Source organism: Drosophila ficusphila, unplaced genomic scaffold (assembly GCF_018152265.1).
Source record: "Drosophila ficusphila isolate 14025-0441.05 unplaced genomic scaffold, ASM1815226v1 contig_198, whole genome shotgun sequence".
Taxonomy (NCBI): Eukaryota; Metazoa; Arthropoda; class Insecta; order Diptera; family Drosophilidae; genus Drosophila; species Drosophila ficusphila.
The window spans coordinates 7,679,092-7,693,704 of NW_025064092.1; the positions used below are offsets into that span (position 1 = coordinate 7,679,092).

The 14,613-nt window shown below is 43.9% G+C and overlaps 1 protein-coding gene across 1 annotated transcript; it reads left to right on the top strand.

Moving 5' to 3' along the window:
- The first annotated feature begins 3,015 nt into the window (after positions 1-3,015).
- LOC108095395 (protein phosphatase PTC7 homolog) lies at positions 3,016-4,576 on the top strand. The gene has a single exon (XM_017196478.2). It carries the CDS (start codon positions 3,111-3,113, stop codon positions 4,248-4,250), a length of 1,140 nt encoding a protein of 379 aa, XP_017051967.1. The 5' UTR covers positions 3,016-3,110; the 3' UTR covers positions 4,251-4,576.
- Positions 4,577-14,613: the final 10,037 nt, after the last annotated feature.

The window sequence follows — 14,613 nt, forward strand, 5'->3', positions numbered from 1 at the left end:
GTTTATACACATGAATACATTTCGTGCACAGTTGAGTGCAGCGATTGAATTTTAAACAAGAAACAAGAAACGACAAATGCCGGCAATCAAGTCAAGTCAAGAGGGAAAATGCGAAAATGAACTTGGGAAGGAAACTCCAAGGCGACGGGCGCTATAATCAATATGCAGCAGTCAATAAGAAGGAGCAACAATTACAGAGTGTAAAAGGTGCTGGTGGGTGGGTGGTAAATGGGTGAGTGGGTGAGTGGGGGGGTTTCGGGCCATAGTTTTGCAGTGTGCGTCGGTTAAATGATGTGTAATCGTCTTATGTGCACTCGAATGCCTTTTGGCTTCTAATATGGAAGGGCATCAAGGACCCAGGACCGAGAAGGACTTCACACAGGACTACACACAGGACAACGGAGGACAAAGGCCGGACCCGAGGACCCAAGATCCCCAAGTCCACACTCACACTCACACACACACACACTAACACAAAAGAAAACTTTGCCATAGGCTGACCTCAAAATGCACAACGACACAAACTTTAATTTACAATCAATTCAGGCGTGAATAATAAACCACAAGAAACCAAACAGAGAAAGCTCCCGAGACGAAGTGAAAGTGTTGCCCTTTGTCCTCTCGAAATTTAGTTACAACACAACACCAAAACTTTGCAAAGTTTCCGAGGAAAACAAACAAAACTGTGGCCAGCTTCCACGTTTCCCTTCGAGTTTTACCGAAAACCGCAACACTTCCGCTCCTCGAGCATCCTGTCCGCAGACAGGAAATTCCTGCCAAGTGCTCCTCGGCTATCAATATTGTTTTCCCATTAAATTGATCATTGGTCAGTTGGCAATTGTGGCGCGGCCCTTTGTCCTTTTGACCAAACGCTCACATTGTATTGTCATTGCACTGCCCAAAAAGGATTCTTACTTGCCATTCAATAAATTTCCACTGGTTAATTTATATGTTGAACAAGTGTTGAATATTAAGTAAGTTACTTAATGCTAATTAAATCAGTTACTTAATGCTAACAGCTAATATCATGTTTGTATGTTTGTATTTACTATTTACCAAGATATTAAATTTCATACACAGAACACTAGTATGTATGTATATCTTTCTACTTTAATCATTGCATGTAAATAAATTAATTGGAAACTGAATCTTATATTTTTCTCTGTGTAACGAATAGAAGTTTTGATAAAAGGAGAGAGAAAAGGATAAGCTACCATTTTTTGTTTGCCATTTCCTATTTTGCAATTCAAAATGTTGAAATAAAACAATTAATTAACAAATATTTTTCAGTATACCTTTTTTATTTATTATAGCTTATATATTTTAAAGTTATTTTTACGGTGAGCTTTCAAAACTTCCTGTTGCACCAGCAATGCAGGCGAACCCAAAACCTTGGGTGTCAGATATTTGCGGCATCCGGCCAATGTCAATCAATTGCGGCAATTCATCGGCGATGTGGGGGCCCTCAAGTGGGTAAACAAAAACAGTTGCCTACTTACTGGCATCAGGACACCAGACATCAGGACTTTGGGCGGGCAGTCAATCAGTCAGTTGCTGGTTCGCTGATCTGAGAGCCTGTGACTCTGGCTGCGAGGTCTGTGAGCTGCTCTATTTGCTTCAACACCCACTGCAAATTAAATTCATTAGTCAACTTCCTGGTGGAGAGCCTGGGAATGGGATGTGTTGCCATGTGCAGCTGGCTGCTGGCTGCTGACTGCTGGCTGCTGTCAATTCAGACGGATTTGAAGTCAACTCAATTTGAAATCAATAGTGTGTGAATAATCCTTTCACACCGACGCACATGGCTTGTGTGTGGGCCATGCATCTAATATTCCCCTCTCCCAATTCCGAAACCCCGAAACCCCCGGGGGAAAATTGCATCTGGTGCTGGATTGTCTAGTCTGGTTGGTTGAATAAATGGCTGGATGGATGGTTGACTAACTGCCTGCCTGGCTGCTGGGCACTTGAAAACGTTTTTGCATTGATTGCACTTCATATCAGCCATCCAGTCAGTGATTCGTTCGTTCATTCATTCATTCACTCGTTCAAGCAGGCCGTTTATTCATGCCACTCGCATATGCTGGCATCGTTATTTTTCGGGGAGAGGCACCTAAAGCTACCAAACCCAAACCCAAACCCAAACCAAAACCCAAACGCAACGCCAAGTAGACATGGCAACCAAAAAAGGCAAACCATTAAGCGATGACGACGATGAAAGTATTTAAGCAATTCAATGGCATTTCAACAAACGTCACACAGAAAACAAAAAAGTTGCTTTAACAACTCCCATTCCAGTGAATATTGTCCAAACATTTTGTTTTCTAATATACAAACTGATCGTAATTTAGGATTGATTTGCAGGTATGTGTGTTCTAAATTATATTTTTTTTAAGAGGGGAACAATTTGAAAATATAAATATTTGCATAGAAATATTTTTAGAACGTCTCAAGTACTTCCTCAAATTATTAAAAATGGTTCTATTGAATAAATAAAGCTCTTTTTTTTAGTGGAACACCACCTGCGCCACCCATTCGGCATCTGCGCCACTTCATCCCAGTCGAGTGGCAAGCAATGAGCTATGCATGCAATTCAAGTGCCACATCTGCAACTGCAATTGCAGCCACTGCCTTCCGATTCGCAGACAACCAAAAAAGTGCACAGTCCACGGGGGAAGCCCCGAAATTTCGGTTGGTTTGGGTTCCAGAGGGGCATTCCCATGTGGCGCCACTTGGTATCTGTTTGTGTCCGTAATTGTGCATAATTGAGTTGAGGCCTCCATTTCCACAGGACTTTCGTTTGGGCAGGGAAATGGGAAGGGAGAACTGCAGGCGGCGGGTGAAGCACTTGGTATCGGTTGCCCAAAAATTATTACAGGGAATTTAACCGGACTTAAATATCAATTGAAATGCGATTTAATGGGGTGTATTAGATAGGTTATATATATTCTTTTTTTTTAATTGGTAGGCTTTGGCTTACTCCAAACCGACATTTGTTGTTATGACTCCTTGAAAATTCAGTTTTCGTTTGGCATTCGTTTGAATAGCACACAATCCATTTGATTTTGGGAGACACGTACACAGCATTTTGTTACAAAAAAAAAACGCCGGCGATGAATGCGATTGATGTGGATTTCAGTCTAGACATGGGAAGGACCACTCGCCGGTCGATCCAGCAATCGTTCTTCAGCTACTGCGAGCAACTGCTCGAGATCGCCCTGATCCTGACGTACGAGAGTGGTCGGTTCCTACGGCGTTTATGGGAACGAACTGGCAAGGAGGTTTCGTTCAACAAGCAGCTGCGTACTGAAGACAATGGCGATGGGGGTTGGATAACCAGGAACCGCCAATACCAGACCCACAACCCCAGGATGAGCGCCCAACGGAGGAGTTCGGGTGGCGAAGGTGATTTCATTCGACGCGAGGACAAAGTCAGCATTCGACTGCCGCGACTTGTGAGTGTGGTGTGCGGTTTCGCCAAGGACCGGATCACACATTCACAATACAATCGTGGGAAGTTCGGTGAGGATGCCTGGTTCATGACCTCCAACTCGATGTCGCACACGTTGGGCGTGGCCGATGGCGTGGGCGGTTGGCGGAGCTATGGCGTGGATCCCGGTGAGTTCAGCATGTTCCTCATGCGATCCTGTGAACAGTTGTCCTGCGCCAAGGACTATAAGCCGGAAAGACCGGACTTGCTGCTCGGCCGAGCCTATGGCGTTCTCCTGGAGCAAACGTGCCCCGTGGTGGGCAGCTGTACCGCCTGCATCCTGACCCTCAATCGTGCGAACAGCACCCTTTACACCGCCAATATCGGGGACAGTGGCTTTCTGGTGGTGCGATCTGGTGCCGTGGTTTGCCGATCGGTGGAGCAGCAGCACCACTTCAACACCCCCTATCAACTGTCCTCTCCTCCGCCGGGCCATGATCTGAACGTGCTCTCGGATGGTCCGGAATCGGCGGACCTAATCGAGTTCCCCACGCAGCTCGGCGACGTTATTATCCTGGCCACCGATGGGGTGTACGACAATGTGCCGGAGGGTTTTCTCGTCGAGATCCTGAACGAAATGTCGGGCGTTTCGGATCCCGTACGCCTTCAGATGACCGCCAATGCGGTGGCGCTGATGGCCCGCACTTTGAGCTTCAATCCGAATCATGACTCTCCGTTCAGTCAGAATGCCCGAAAACTCAATATTGATGCGTCAGGCGGAAAGCCAGATGACATTACGGTCATTTTGGCGACTGTTGTCTAAGTGGCGCACGGAATCGAAGATTCAATCGGGGATTGGTTAAACTGTAAGATAGTATGGATAAGAGAAACGGCGGCAGCTCCCTTGCAGAATTTACTGACAAATGCTCAAGATATATGTAGTTTCCAACCATTTGTTAGTAGCAGCTGTCCAGCAGAGTTGCCCGTAAAAATCATCTCAAAAACAAACAAAAAAATAGCAGACCCGTCGCCCAATCTTCGTTTTTCACCGCTCTTCGTTTTTAACTTTCATTCAAACAATGCTATGTATCAAAAGAAAATTTCTAAATTATTTAAAGTGTAATAAAAGGTTTGTTTTATTAAAGGGAAGACTTCAATCCAATTCAAAATTAAAGCAACTGCGCGTTATAATAAACATTTAGCTCGAAGTTCTTTTGTTCGTTCAAAAACAAAGTGTTCAATAAACCCCAAACTTTTGAGAGACAAAAATCTGGGGAAAATGTCAAGTGAGTGTCGTGGCCCTAATAAACTTAATCAAATTTTTACCATCTACGTGCACTCCTTGCACCGTTGTCCTTTTCCCCCCTTTTTGGTCCTGCCAATGTGTGACGTGACATACGATATTTGAGTTTGAAGTTTTGTGGCTTTTAACTTGATTTTTTTCGCTCTTACCCCCGCTTTTGTGTCTGCCATCTATGAGGTGTTAATGCTTTGTAAAGTTTGCAGAAAACCAAAAAAAAAAACAAAATACTGAACTCAAAGGCAGGAGCCAAAGTTGAAGAATTCCGGACGAGAGTTTGGGGATAGGACAAAAACCTTGCCATCAAACAATAAAAAATAACAGCAAAAAATAAAAGAGAAAAGAAATTCTCAACCACAAAGCATTTTTATGAGTTTCGTGTGTGTGTCGGTCTCTTTCTCCTTCTCCTGCTGCACTTTTTTTTTTATTTTAAGTGGCTTTTACTTAGTATGGCCAAAACTTGGCACTAACTTGCTGGAAAGCAGAGTTTCTAGGCGGAGAAGTTGTGAACGAGAATGGCAGATTATCCCAAGTTTGATTCACGATTCAGATTTAATGATCCGTTCTTCAGGAAACCAAAGCAAAACTAATTTAAAATGTTTTTGATTTTATTTTGACCATATTAATACAGCCGGTGACCTTCTCTTTATTTTTAGTTTACCAATACTCTGGCTGTATTTTTTGGGACCTTCACATTTAGTATTCTTTGGGCGCCCTCAATCTTGTTCACCCCAAATAAATGGAAACCAAGTTTCTGCCTGGAAACCCAAGCGGATTTTAAGGGGTCCAGAGATGGAGTTGAAATAGTTTTATTTCAATTAACAAGAGAAATTCGATGAGTTTATTTGTTGTGCGTGCTGGAAAAGTGGAAATGCTTTTCGGCGTTTTATGCGACACAAGATAAGAGCGATGGCGACGGCCAAGAATTTAATGCCCGTTTCGGTCGAGTGTGTGTGCGATAATGTTGACAGATAATAAACTGGGAAAATTACAAAATTACAATCAAACATGGAAAACGGGTGGGGAGATGGAAAGGGACATTGCAAAAATGTTGCAGAGAAGGGTTTTTTGGGGATTGGTTTATAGAGGGGTTTGTTCAGGGCTTTATAGCGGAGTTTGGGGGCTTCGAGGGGGTTCAAATGGGACAGGGGAACTGGAAGAATAATGCTGCTAATGGCGGACCATTGTCGAGCGGAAGTGACGGGTGTCCTCTCCCATCGGTTTTATCGGCCTCAGAAATTCGCACTCCTTCTACGACGAACGTAAATTTGCCGCCACTATTCAATTGGAAGTAGTTTACGTTTATTGCTGTATTTCAGTCTAATCTGTTGTCTAATAATAATAATATATGATCTTTCGGCCAATTAAAAATATTATTTAAAAAACAAAGTACGCCAGCCTCCTCTAGACACATTTCTTTTGCATTTATTTTCTATCCAGATTTAAGGCAAAGTAGCTTTAAGGGTGGTCAGTTAGGCAGCTGTTTGATTTATGGCCGAATGCCATTAAGAGCTCTGCCATCGATTCGTCGGGCCTTCATCGCCAGACTGCTTTCCGCAAACCAGTTTCGAGTCTGGCCAAATCTATACTTCCGTTGTTAATCATTGGCATCACTTAATGGCCCCTTCCGTCTTCCGTTCGAGGAATGCAATCATCTAGACAAGCGCACGGATCCAGTTCCATTTTCATTCCCATTTCCACTCTCCGCACTCCGCACTCCACACTCCACACTCCAGTCGAGTGCTTTTCCTTTTTGGGGAACAGCGAACACGCCCTTCAATTACAAATCACGGGATATTCACGGGATATTCGCAGGACTCGCCTGCCCAGATAATCTGCTAAAGGACTTCCGACCGGTGCGTGGAAAAGCAAAGAAACGGGCAAAAATAGAGATATATATATTCGTATACATTATGCCGAGGCAAGGGATTGGAACTGGAACTGAAATGGCAATGATATACGGCGGTGAAATCGAATCGCAGTCGGACGGGGGTCGGCTGCACAAAAGGCTTTAAGTTCCAGGATTCCCGATCCTTGGGCCGCTCGACAAAATCAACAGACTATAGCCACGGCACGCCAGACTCGAAGGCTTCTCAGTTGGCGTCGCCTTTGTGCACTCAGTGCACCGGAAAAAATATTTAAGAGTGTTGCAAGGTTTTCTAATATTCCTCTCACAGAAAGGAGAATTCACTTTTACCAAAGATATATTCCTACAAGAACTGTATATTATCTAGCGTGCTTGCTAGTTATTTTATTTCGTATCAATTGAAATGGGAACCTTTCCACTTATTTTATTATGATAACCATTATAACCACTTTTTTTTAGCCATTTTCTGGCAGTGCTTAGATTTCTTGGCCGGCACAACCAGAAAGAATTTATTGCTCCTTGAAGCCGTGTAGCGTGTCCGAAGGACTCAGCGGGTTGCATGTTTCCTGCTCACTCCTTTTTTTTCGCTCCTGCGAACAGAGAGTTCTTCGTCCTTCGTCATTCGGCCATTTAGGCGTTGGCATTGCGTTTTCGGCGGCCGTGTTGAAATTGACAGCAAAATAATTGCTTGATTATTTATGAGACGCGACTTGGGCCAGACAGAAGGCAAATTTCAAAGCGTTTGTTTTAGCCAAGGAGGTGGTGGGAACGCAACAGGAGCCGTGGCCTGATGTACCCCAGCCATTAGGCCTCTGTCCTGGCTGACTGCCCTGCCTTTGATTCTTATCCAAATAGTTATTCAAGAAATTCAAATTGTGGTAATTAAAAATGGTCACACACATGCTGGCTGGAGCACTTGACATATGGGTTGCCATAGCCAGAACAGAAGCAGAAGCCGAAATAGAAATGGAAATGGAAACAGAATCCGAATCCTCGTCCTCATCCGAATCCAAATCAGGAGCAGAAAACAGGACCAGAACCGGTGACGTGGCCTGGGCAAGGAGCTTTGGCTTCGCCTGCGGCTGGCTGTTATTATTTTTGTCACTGACAAAGCAAATCACCAGAAACCAACAAAGGGTCTCCTGGTCCACCTCCTTTATAACGCCGCAATCCCCAATCTCTAACCGCCGAAAACCCCCTTGGCCCACAAACACGAGGCGTAACAAACGATGCCGCAGAAAAACCTCGTAGGCCCGGCTCAGTTTCAGGCCCCTAAAAACTCCTAGGACCCCGGTAGAAACACTTAAAGAAAAACTAGTAAATATGAACAAACATTTTTGAAATATTAATGCTTGAATCATTTTAGCAGAATTTGAATTCTAAATCAGTTTACACGCACCAAACTGTTTTCTCAAACTCGCTTTAACTTCTATTATACACCACATAAGCTTAAGCTGCACACTTATTTCCGAGTGCATCCTTCAGGGTCTGCCAACTGCGGGGCAATTTTCCTGTTGAATTATGAGGATATTTGTTTCGTCATGAAAGATTGGCCCCGCTACCGGTACCAGTTACCATTTCCTCGCACTCTAATCCTTTTGCCAGCCAACGGGGCCAACTGTACATTTCTTTCTCCGACTTTCATCTTCTTCAGAGGGTTTGGTGCGGGGCCTATTTCCACGTATCCGGCCGAAAAAGGAAGCCTGATGTGGATGAAAGGGGGGAGGGAGGTGGTAGGGGTGTTTTGGGGGTGGGGAGGTGCTGTTTTCAATTTGCATTGCCTGGTGGACCCAAGCCTGGCCACAAAAACAGAGCTGGAGGAGAATCGTCAACTTTGCCTTCGTCGTGAGCTTACCAAATGCACTGCAAGTGAAATGCACTCCACTGACTTTTGGGGTCGGTTGGGTTCGTGAACCATAACCCAAGGGGGTGGGGTCAGCAGCAGCAGGAGCACCAGCAGCAGCAGAGAGGGGCTTTTCCGAGGGGCTTTCCACGGGGAAACGTGCGGGAGGGCGCAGGCACACATGTAACACATGAGTCTTAGCCAGGACCCATGGCCTGGACGATTGCATCTACAATTCATAGAAATTTCAAACGATGCGTAAACGAAAACGGAAAATGCAGCCCAGCAGCAGCAGCGTCTGAGGAGGATGATTGTCCCTAGGAAAGGCGGGGGGCGGAGCTGGAGGAAAAGCAGGAGAAAAAGGAGCACTGGCAGTACCAATAGCAGTAGCAGTAGCAGTAGCAGTTGCTGTTGTATTTGGGAAGTGGAAGTGGTGGTGTTTGCAAAACCAAAAGCGAAGGACTACGACTAGGCATCCATTGCAGCCAGTTGAAAGTAAACGAATTGTGGCCATGGCCAAAAATTGCGTTTACTGTTGCGTTTCTGAAATGCATGTGAAAAGATGAGGGCAAGTTAGGGTGGCGGCATCCAAAATCCGACTTTGGTTGATGATGAGTGTCGTTATCGTTTTGCGGAGTTTTGTTTTGTTGACCCTTAGACCCAACACCCACCCACTGCACTCACTATTCCGCCCCCCCAAAAAGGACCCAAACCACTGTAGGATATTCTAACTGCAAGTTGAATTTGCATTTCGATATGTGGCACTGGTCCAGCAAACCAGTAGCTATACAGTATACAGTATACAGAATACAGCCCACAAAACAATCAAGAAAAGCAATTGGTGCACTCCGTTTCTCGGTGGCGATGTTAAGGGGTTAACTCTCTCTTTTGGGTGATGAGGGATGAGGGGGTTAAGAGCGGACCTGAACGGAGCCGGAAAAGCGTCGTCAGTCGGACGATGATGTAGCTGCACGGATTGATTTACGTTCGAAAAGATTTCTCAACTGTACAGCTCAACTTGGGCGCCCACTTAGCCCCACACTTGACCCCACCGGCTTTTTCTATATGTATTGTTACTATTTGCTGTTTTTCGGGCATTCTAGTTTTGCCCCGACGACTACGACGACGACGACGACTGAGATTTATCAAAAGGTAATTTATATATGTGGGTGTGTAATTTATATATGCAACTAGCCCCGAAACTCCTGCCCGAAATCCAAGCTGTTTGCCCTGCTGTCTGTTTGGCTTTTGGGTCCCCATCTCCTCGTTCCCATCTCTGGGCCCTTTGGTGGTGCATTCTGCATTTTGCATTTTATGTACGCAACATTTTTAAGAGTATTTCGTTGAGAATAAATCGCCTGCCCAAGCATGACATATGACCGAAAAGCTTCGAGATGAAAACAGTGGAAATGGAAGTGCAGGCGAATCTGAGATGTCCGACCAAATAGTTTCAGATAGCATCTCGGGGCGGTATTCCTGGGCACAGGCTACTCAGATTTCGAAACAAGCAATACGGATTAAATATAACAATTCAATCAATAAAAACAAATTAAAGTTTATATAACCAATCACAATAATACTTATCGAAATTAATGAGGAATATTAAATAATATAAAATTTATTTCAGGGCAATTACCTTCATCATAAAAAGTTTCAATTCAACCCGCACATTAAATTGATACTCGATATGGTTTTATTTGCCAGCAGCGCTCTCAAACCTTCAGAGTCGTGAAAGCAAATGCATAAATTCAATTTGCCGAAAGCAAAAAAACTGCATAATTTAACGCTGACACTCCCTGGAATTCCCCGAAGGACAATGTCGCATATCTATGTACATTTCGATGGTGGTCAGTGGGGGATATTGTGTAAAAAATTGCAAATCGAATCGGGCGCCAACCGAGTTTGCCAGCCGATGAGGTGGTGGGGTGGTAATAAAAAAATGGCAGAGAGAACGGGGGGCTGCATACCGAAACGTCAAGAGCACTCCGACGACAGTTACACGCCTAAGCCCTCGAAAGGACGAAAAGCGCAAGGACCAAGGTCCGAGGACCCTGCCGATGGTATAAACATTGTTGACATTTGCCAAACCTACTTTAATCACTTTTTAACCCCATTTGATACAGTGTCAACATGCATGGGGCGGCGGCTCATAAAATGGACAAAGCCTCCTCCCCAAAATATCGTTGCGATTTCCGCGAATGGGGGAAAAACGAAGAGCAGCCAGAATGGCGAAAAAATACCAATGACAAACGCAGAAAGAAAGCAAAACCTACAAAAGCAAACAGCAACGGTCGAAAAAAATGTGTCCAGCCAAAGGGGCTTAACCCATTGAAAACCAGTGGTCAAAAAAACATAACTAGGAAATGTACAGTTTATAGTTTTTAAAATCCTTTATGATTTTATGGAAGAAATGTTTATTCCATCTAAAAAAAATTAAGCAATTCAAAATATGAAATAAAAAAATTAAATAAAATTAACAAAATCGTTTGTAAATTATAAATAAAAATAATAACTTTCAGTTTCATTTATTGAGCTGTAATTAATTTGGTTTCCAACAGTCAGAACTGTAATTGCTCAAAACAATGAACTGATACAAGTTTTCCTTGTTTTTTTCCCAGCGCTTCTTAATGGGTTAAGCCGCGCCAGAGAGGTTAAAGGGCAGCTCTGATGGCCATGCCATGACCCGTTGGCCCAGCTGCCAAAGCAATTGATTTACTGCACTTTGTTTGCCAAAAATTAATTGAGTTGATGACAAGTGCAATTGATTTATGCGGGACTCAAATGAGTGCGGACACAAATGGATGGATGGATGGATGGGACAGACACATAAAAGAGTCCCCAAAGAGCCCAAGGGGGTTAGCGAATGAGATGGGGTTAATGTAATGGGTTTCCATCACCAGTGGCAACACATGCGGGCCCTTCTTTTGGAATTAACACTATCCAACACTTCCGATAGCCCACTGGGAAATATATTACCCACATTCACGGACAGGTGTTGGCAGCCGAAAAAAATTCGAAAGACAAAAAATAATAAAATCGGTGGAAACTCTGGCAAAGATTTTCGGAAAAAGAAAAAAAACCTCTACCTGATCCTGGATTTCGGTGTTCGTGTTTTGCAACGGAAGCGTGCCGTGCACACATGTCCTCCAAAAACCCCGGCGAAACCGGGGACCGGGTTTTAGGCCGAAAAATACGCGGGGAAAATTGGAAAAACGTCGAGGTGGGGAAGACACAACGGAAATAAGCGCCAAGCGGATGCCAACAAACGAAGCAAATGATTCATTTCCGATGATGCGACAGCGACCTGCGTCCTTGCCAGGCGGCTCTGTCCGCCCCATCAAACCGCCCCGCCCACTGCCCATCGCCACCGCCACCGCCCCCGCCCTTCGCCTGTCGTCTGCTCACCAAAAATTTGCATGAAATGTGAAATCAAACGGCTCGCCGGCCTGCTACAAATAAAATGGAACAGTGGCAGAGGCCAAAAATCAAAGGGACACTGCGGGAATAAAGCAATTCAAACGGAATTAATATGATAAAAATAGATATAAATATATATTTTAAAGAGTATTCTTCTCTCGGTCTAAATTCTTGAAGTTCAAAGCGACACTGCGCAAATAAATTAATGCAAACGGAATAGATACGATACAAATAGATATGAATAGATATGAATAGATATTTCAAAGTGTACGTTAAATTCTTGAAGTTCTGATTTTAATTCGGGTTTTGTTTTGCTGTTCCAGTATTTTTTCCCAGTGCCCAAAAGTGGACGTGGCAGGGGGACAGCGGCTCACTAGCAGGCGTCGCTTGTGTCACGTTCTCATTCACGTGCAGGTTGACGGACGCCCGTTGCCATATTTTATGGCTCCCCCGTCTGGATCCGAATCTGAATCTGAATCTGAATCCGAATCCGAATCCAAGTCCGAGTCCGATTCCCAGTCCCCCAGTTGCAAAAGTTCAACGGTGCAGTGTGTGTTATTGATATGCTAACGGTAAATGCGGCCCATAAAAGGGGAGGCGGTGGGTTGTGGTTGGGGGTGGGAGGACTTTCAGCGGACTGCGTTGGTGTAGCACACACAACCTCTGCATTTGACGGCTGTGCGGAAGTGGTTAAAACCAAAGGGGCGGCATTGACCAAAGGAGGCGGTAACATATGTCGCGGCCGACGTGTGAAAATTTTAGCCAAAAATTGTAGCCATCCATACACTGGCCATTTATTAAAAGGGCAACCGAAAAACGGGGAAAACAACAACATCAGCAAGGACGACATATTGGAAATCAAAATGTTGACAAGCAGCAGGAACAACATTTTTCAATTAAAACGATGACAACAAAACGCCCAAAGTGAAAAATTGGGGGATATACTCTATGATGTATAAAAAAGGATGCAGCTGCAGATAAGGGTGCAATCGGAATCTCTAGAAATAAATCCCGTGGTCTGTTACCGAATTTTCCTTGGGATAAGAAAAATAAACTGCAAATGCTATCATCGCTGAACTTGAAGAAGAATAATCTACTGTTCTATTTTTGCCCACCATTACATCAAACTTCATTCAATTAAACGACAAACTTTCCGCCTTCAATAATCCAACTTCCTGCTAATTGTTTCAAATTATCAATTCAAATCACGTTAAGACTTCTCCTTCGCTCAACGAAATGCGGAAAAAAATTATCATGCAGCACGCTTAAATGGCTTTTCAATTAGATTATGTCATTCAAGTGCCAGCGACGACGCTTTTCCACCCTGGCCACATTAAACGTATCAATTTCCGTTAAGGAATTTTCTCCGAAAATAACAAGGAGAAAAAACAAGGGAAACCCTCCCGAAAAACAACGGCAAACAACTTGAGTTCATTAATTTTGTGCGAGGCGCAACAATTAGCACGAAACCGAATCGAGGGGGTGGTGGTGGTGGTGGGTGGAAGGTGGGTTGGATTTTTAGGGAAATGGGGAGCATCACCCAACGCAAAAAAAAAAAAAACAATATTAAACAATATGCTTGCCCAATCTACAACTTCCCTGCCCCTGCACCACAAAACGTGACGCTGCTAATTAAGTTGACGCATTTGCCGCCTCGCTGGCTCAGCTTTTCCCACTTTCCCGCTTTTCCTGCTCGCCACCCCCACCATCTCTGCTGTTTTATGCCTTGCGGACTTTTTTTGTCTAGTGGGCGGCGGTGTTTTCCGCTTTTCCGCGAGGGCGGCGCCGTCTTGTGGTGAGCTTAAGAAATTTGCATGGTTGATTTGGTGTTCAACTTGAGAAAATGGGGGGCCCGAAAAGCGGATTTTCCCAGTGGCGTGGGGGGGGAGCTTAAGGAGCCCCAGGTCAAAAATCGGTGGGTAGGAGCAACACGTTTATTATTTAGAAGGTCTGGGAAGGGTTATCACCGTATCGATGTAACGATTCAGGCTAGGTGGTAGGTTGGGATAAAGGGACGCACGCGAAATTCGCTCGGCCATTTTTTTTTATAATGTGTGCAATAACTACAAAACTTTTGGAAAAGTTTCAGCAAGATAGCTTTAAAACTGAGAGTCTAGTTTACATAGAAACAGACATGAGGACAAACGTATTTCGATTCAGATCGTGATACTGATCAAGAATATATATACTTTATGGGGTCTAAGGTGTCAAGATATATTGAATATTTTAATTGATTTTACACGGCCACCACGTCATCACTACGTCAATTTAAAAAATTGTACTTACCTTATTGGGTTTGGAGGCACTGCATCCTATAGACCACTAAAAGCAGGAAGGGATCAGCATCTCCCGCAAATGGTGTGAAAATCACAATTAAATTGTTTAATTATGATGATGCACTGCATCCTGGAGTGGAGTCCAGTACAAGGAACCACTTCACAAACACACACACACTCCCAAAAACCGGAAACAGTTTCTCAGAGAAACTGCCGGTCATCCCGAAGAACTGAAGAATTGGCCAAAATCAACCCCTATCCCACAACGATCCGGCCAAAACAAGTTGGGAACCATAAGTCCATGAAAACGTAAAAAATTTTTAATTATCATCGGGGGTGACGTGGCCATGAGTTAATGTAATTAACATTACATTTACATTACATTAACATTAAAAATTAAAACTTATGTTAACTAACATTTTTTTGTACATTTTTACATTTAGCATGTTAATGTGCAAAATAAAAAAAAAACTGTTTGTTTTC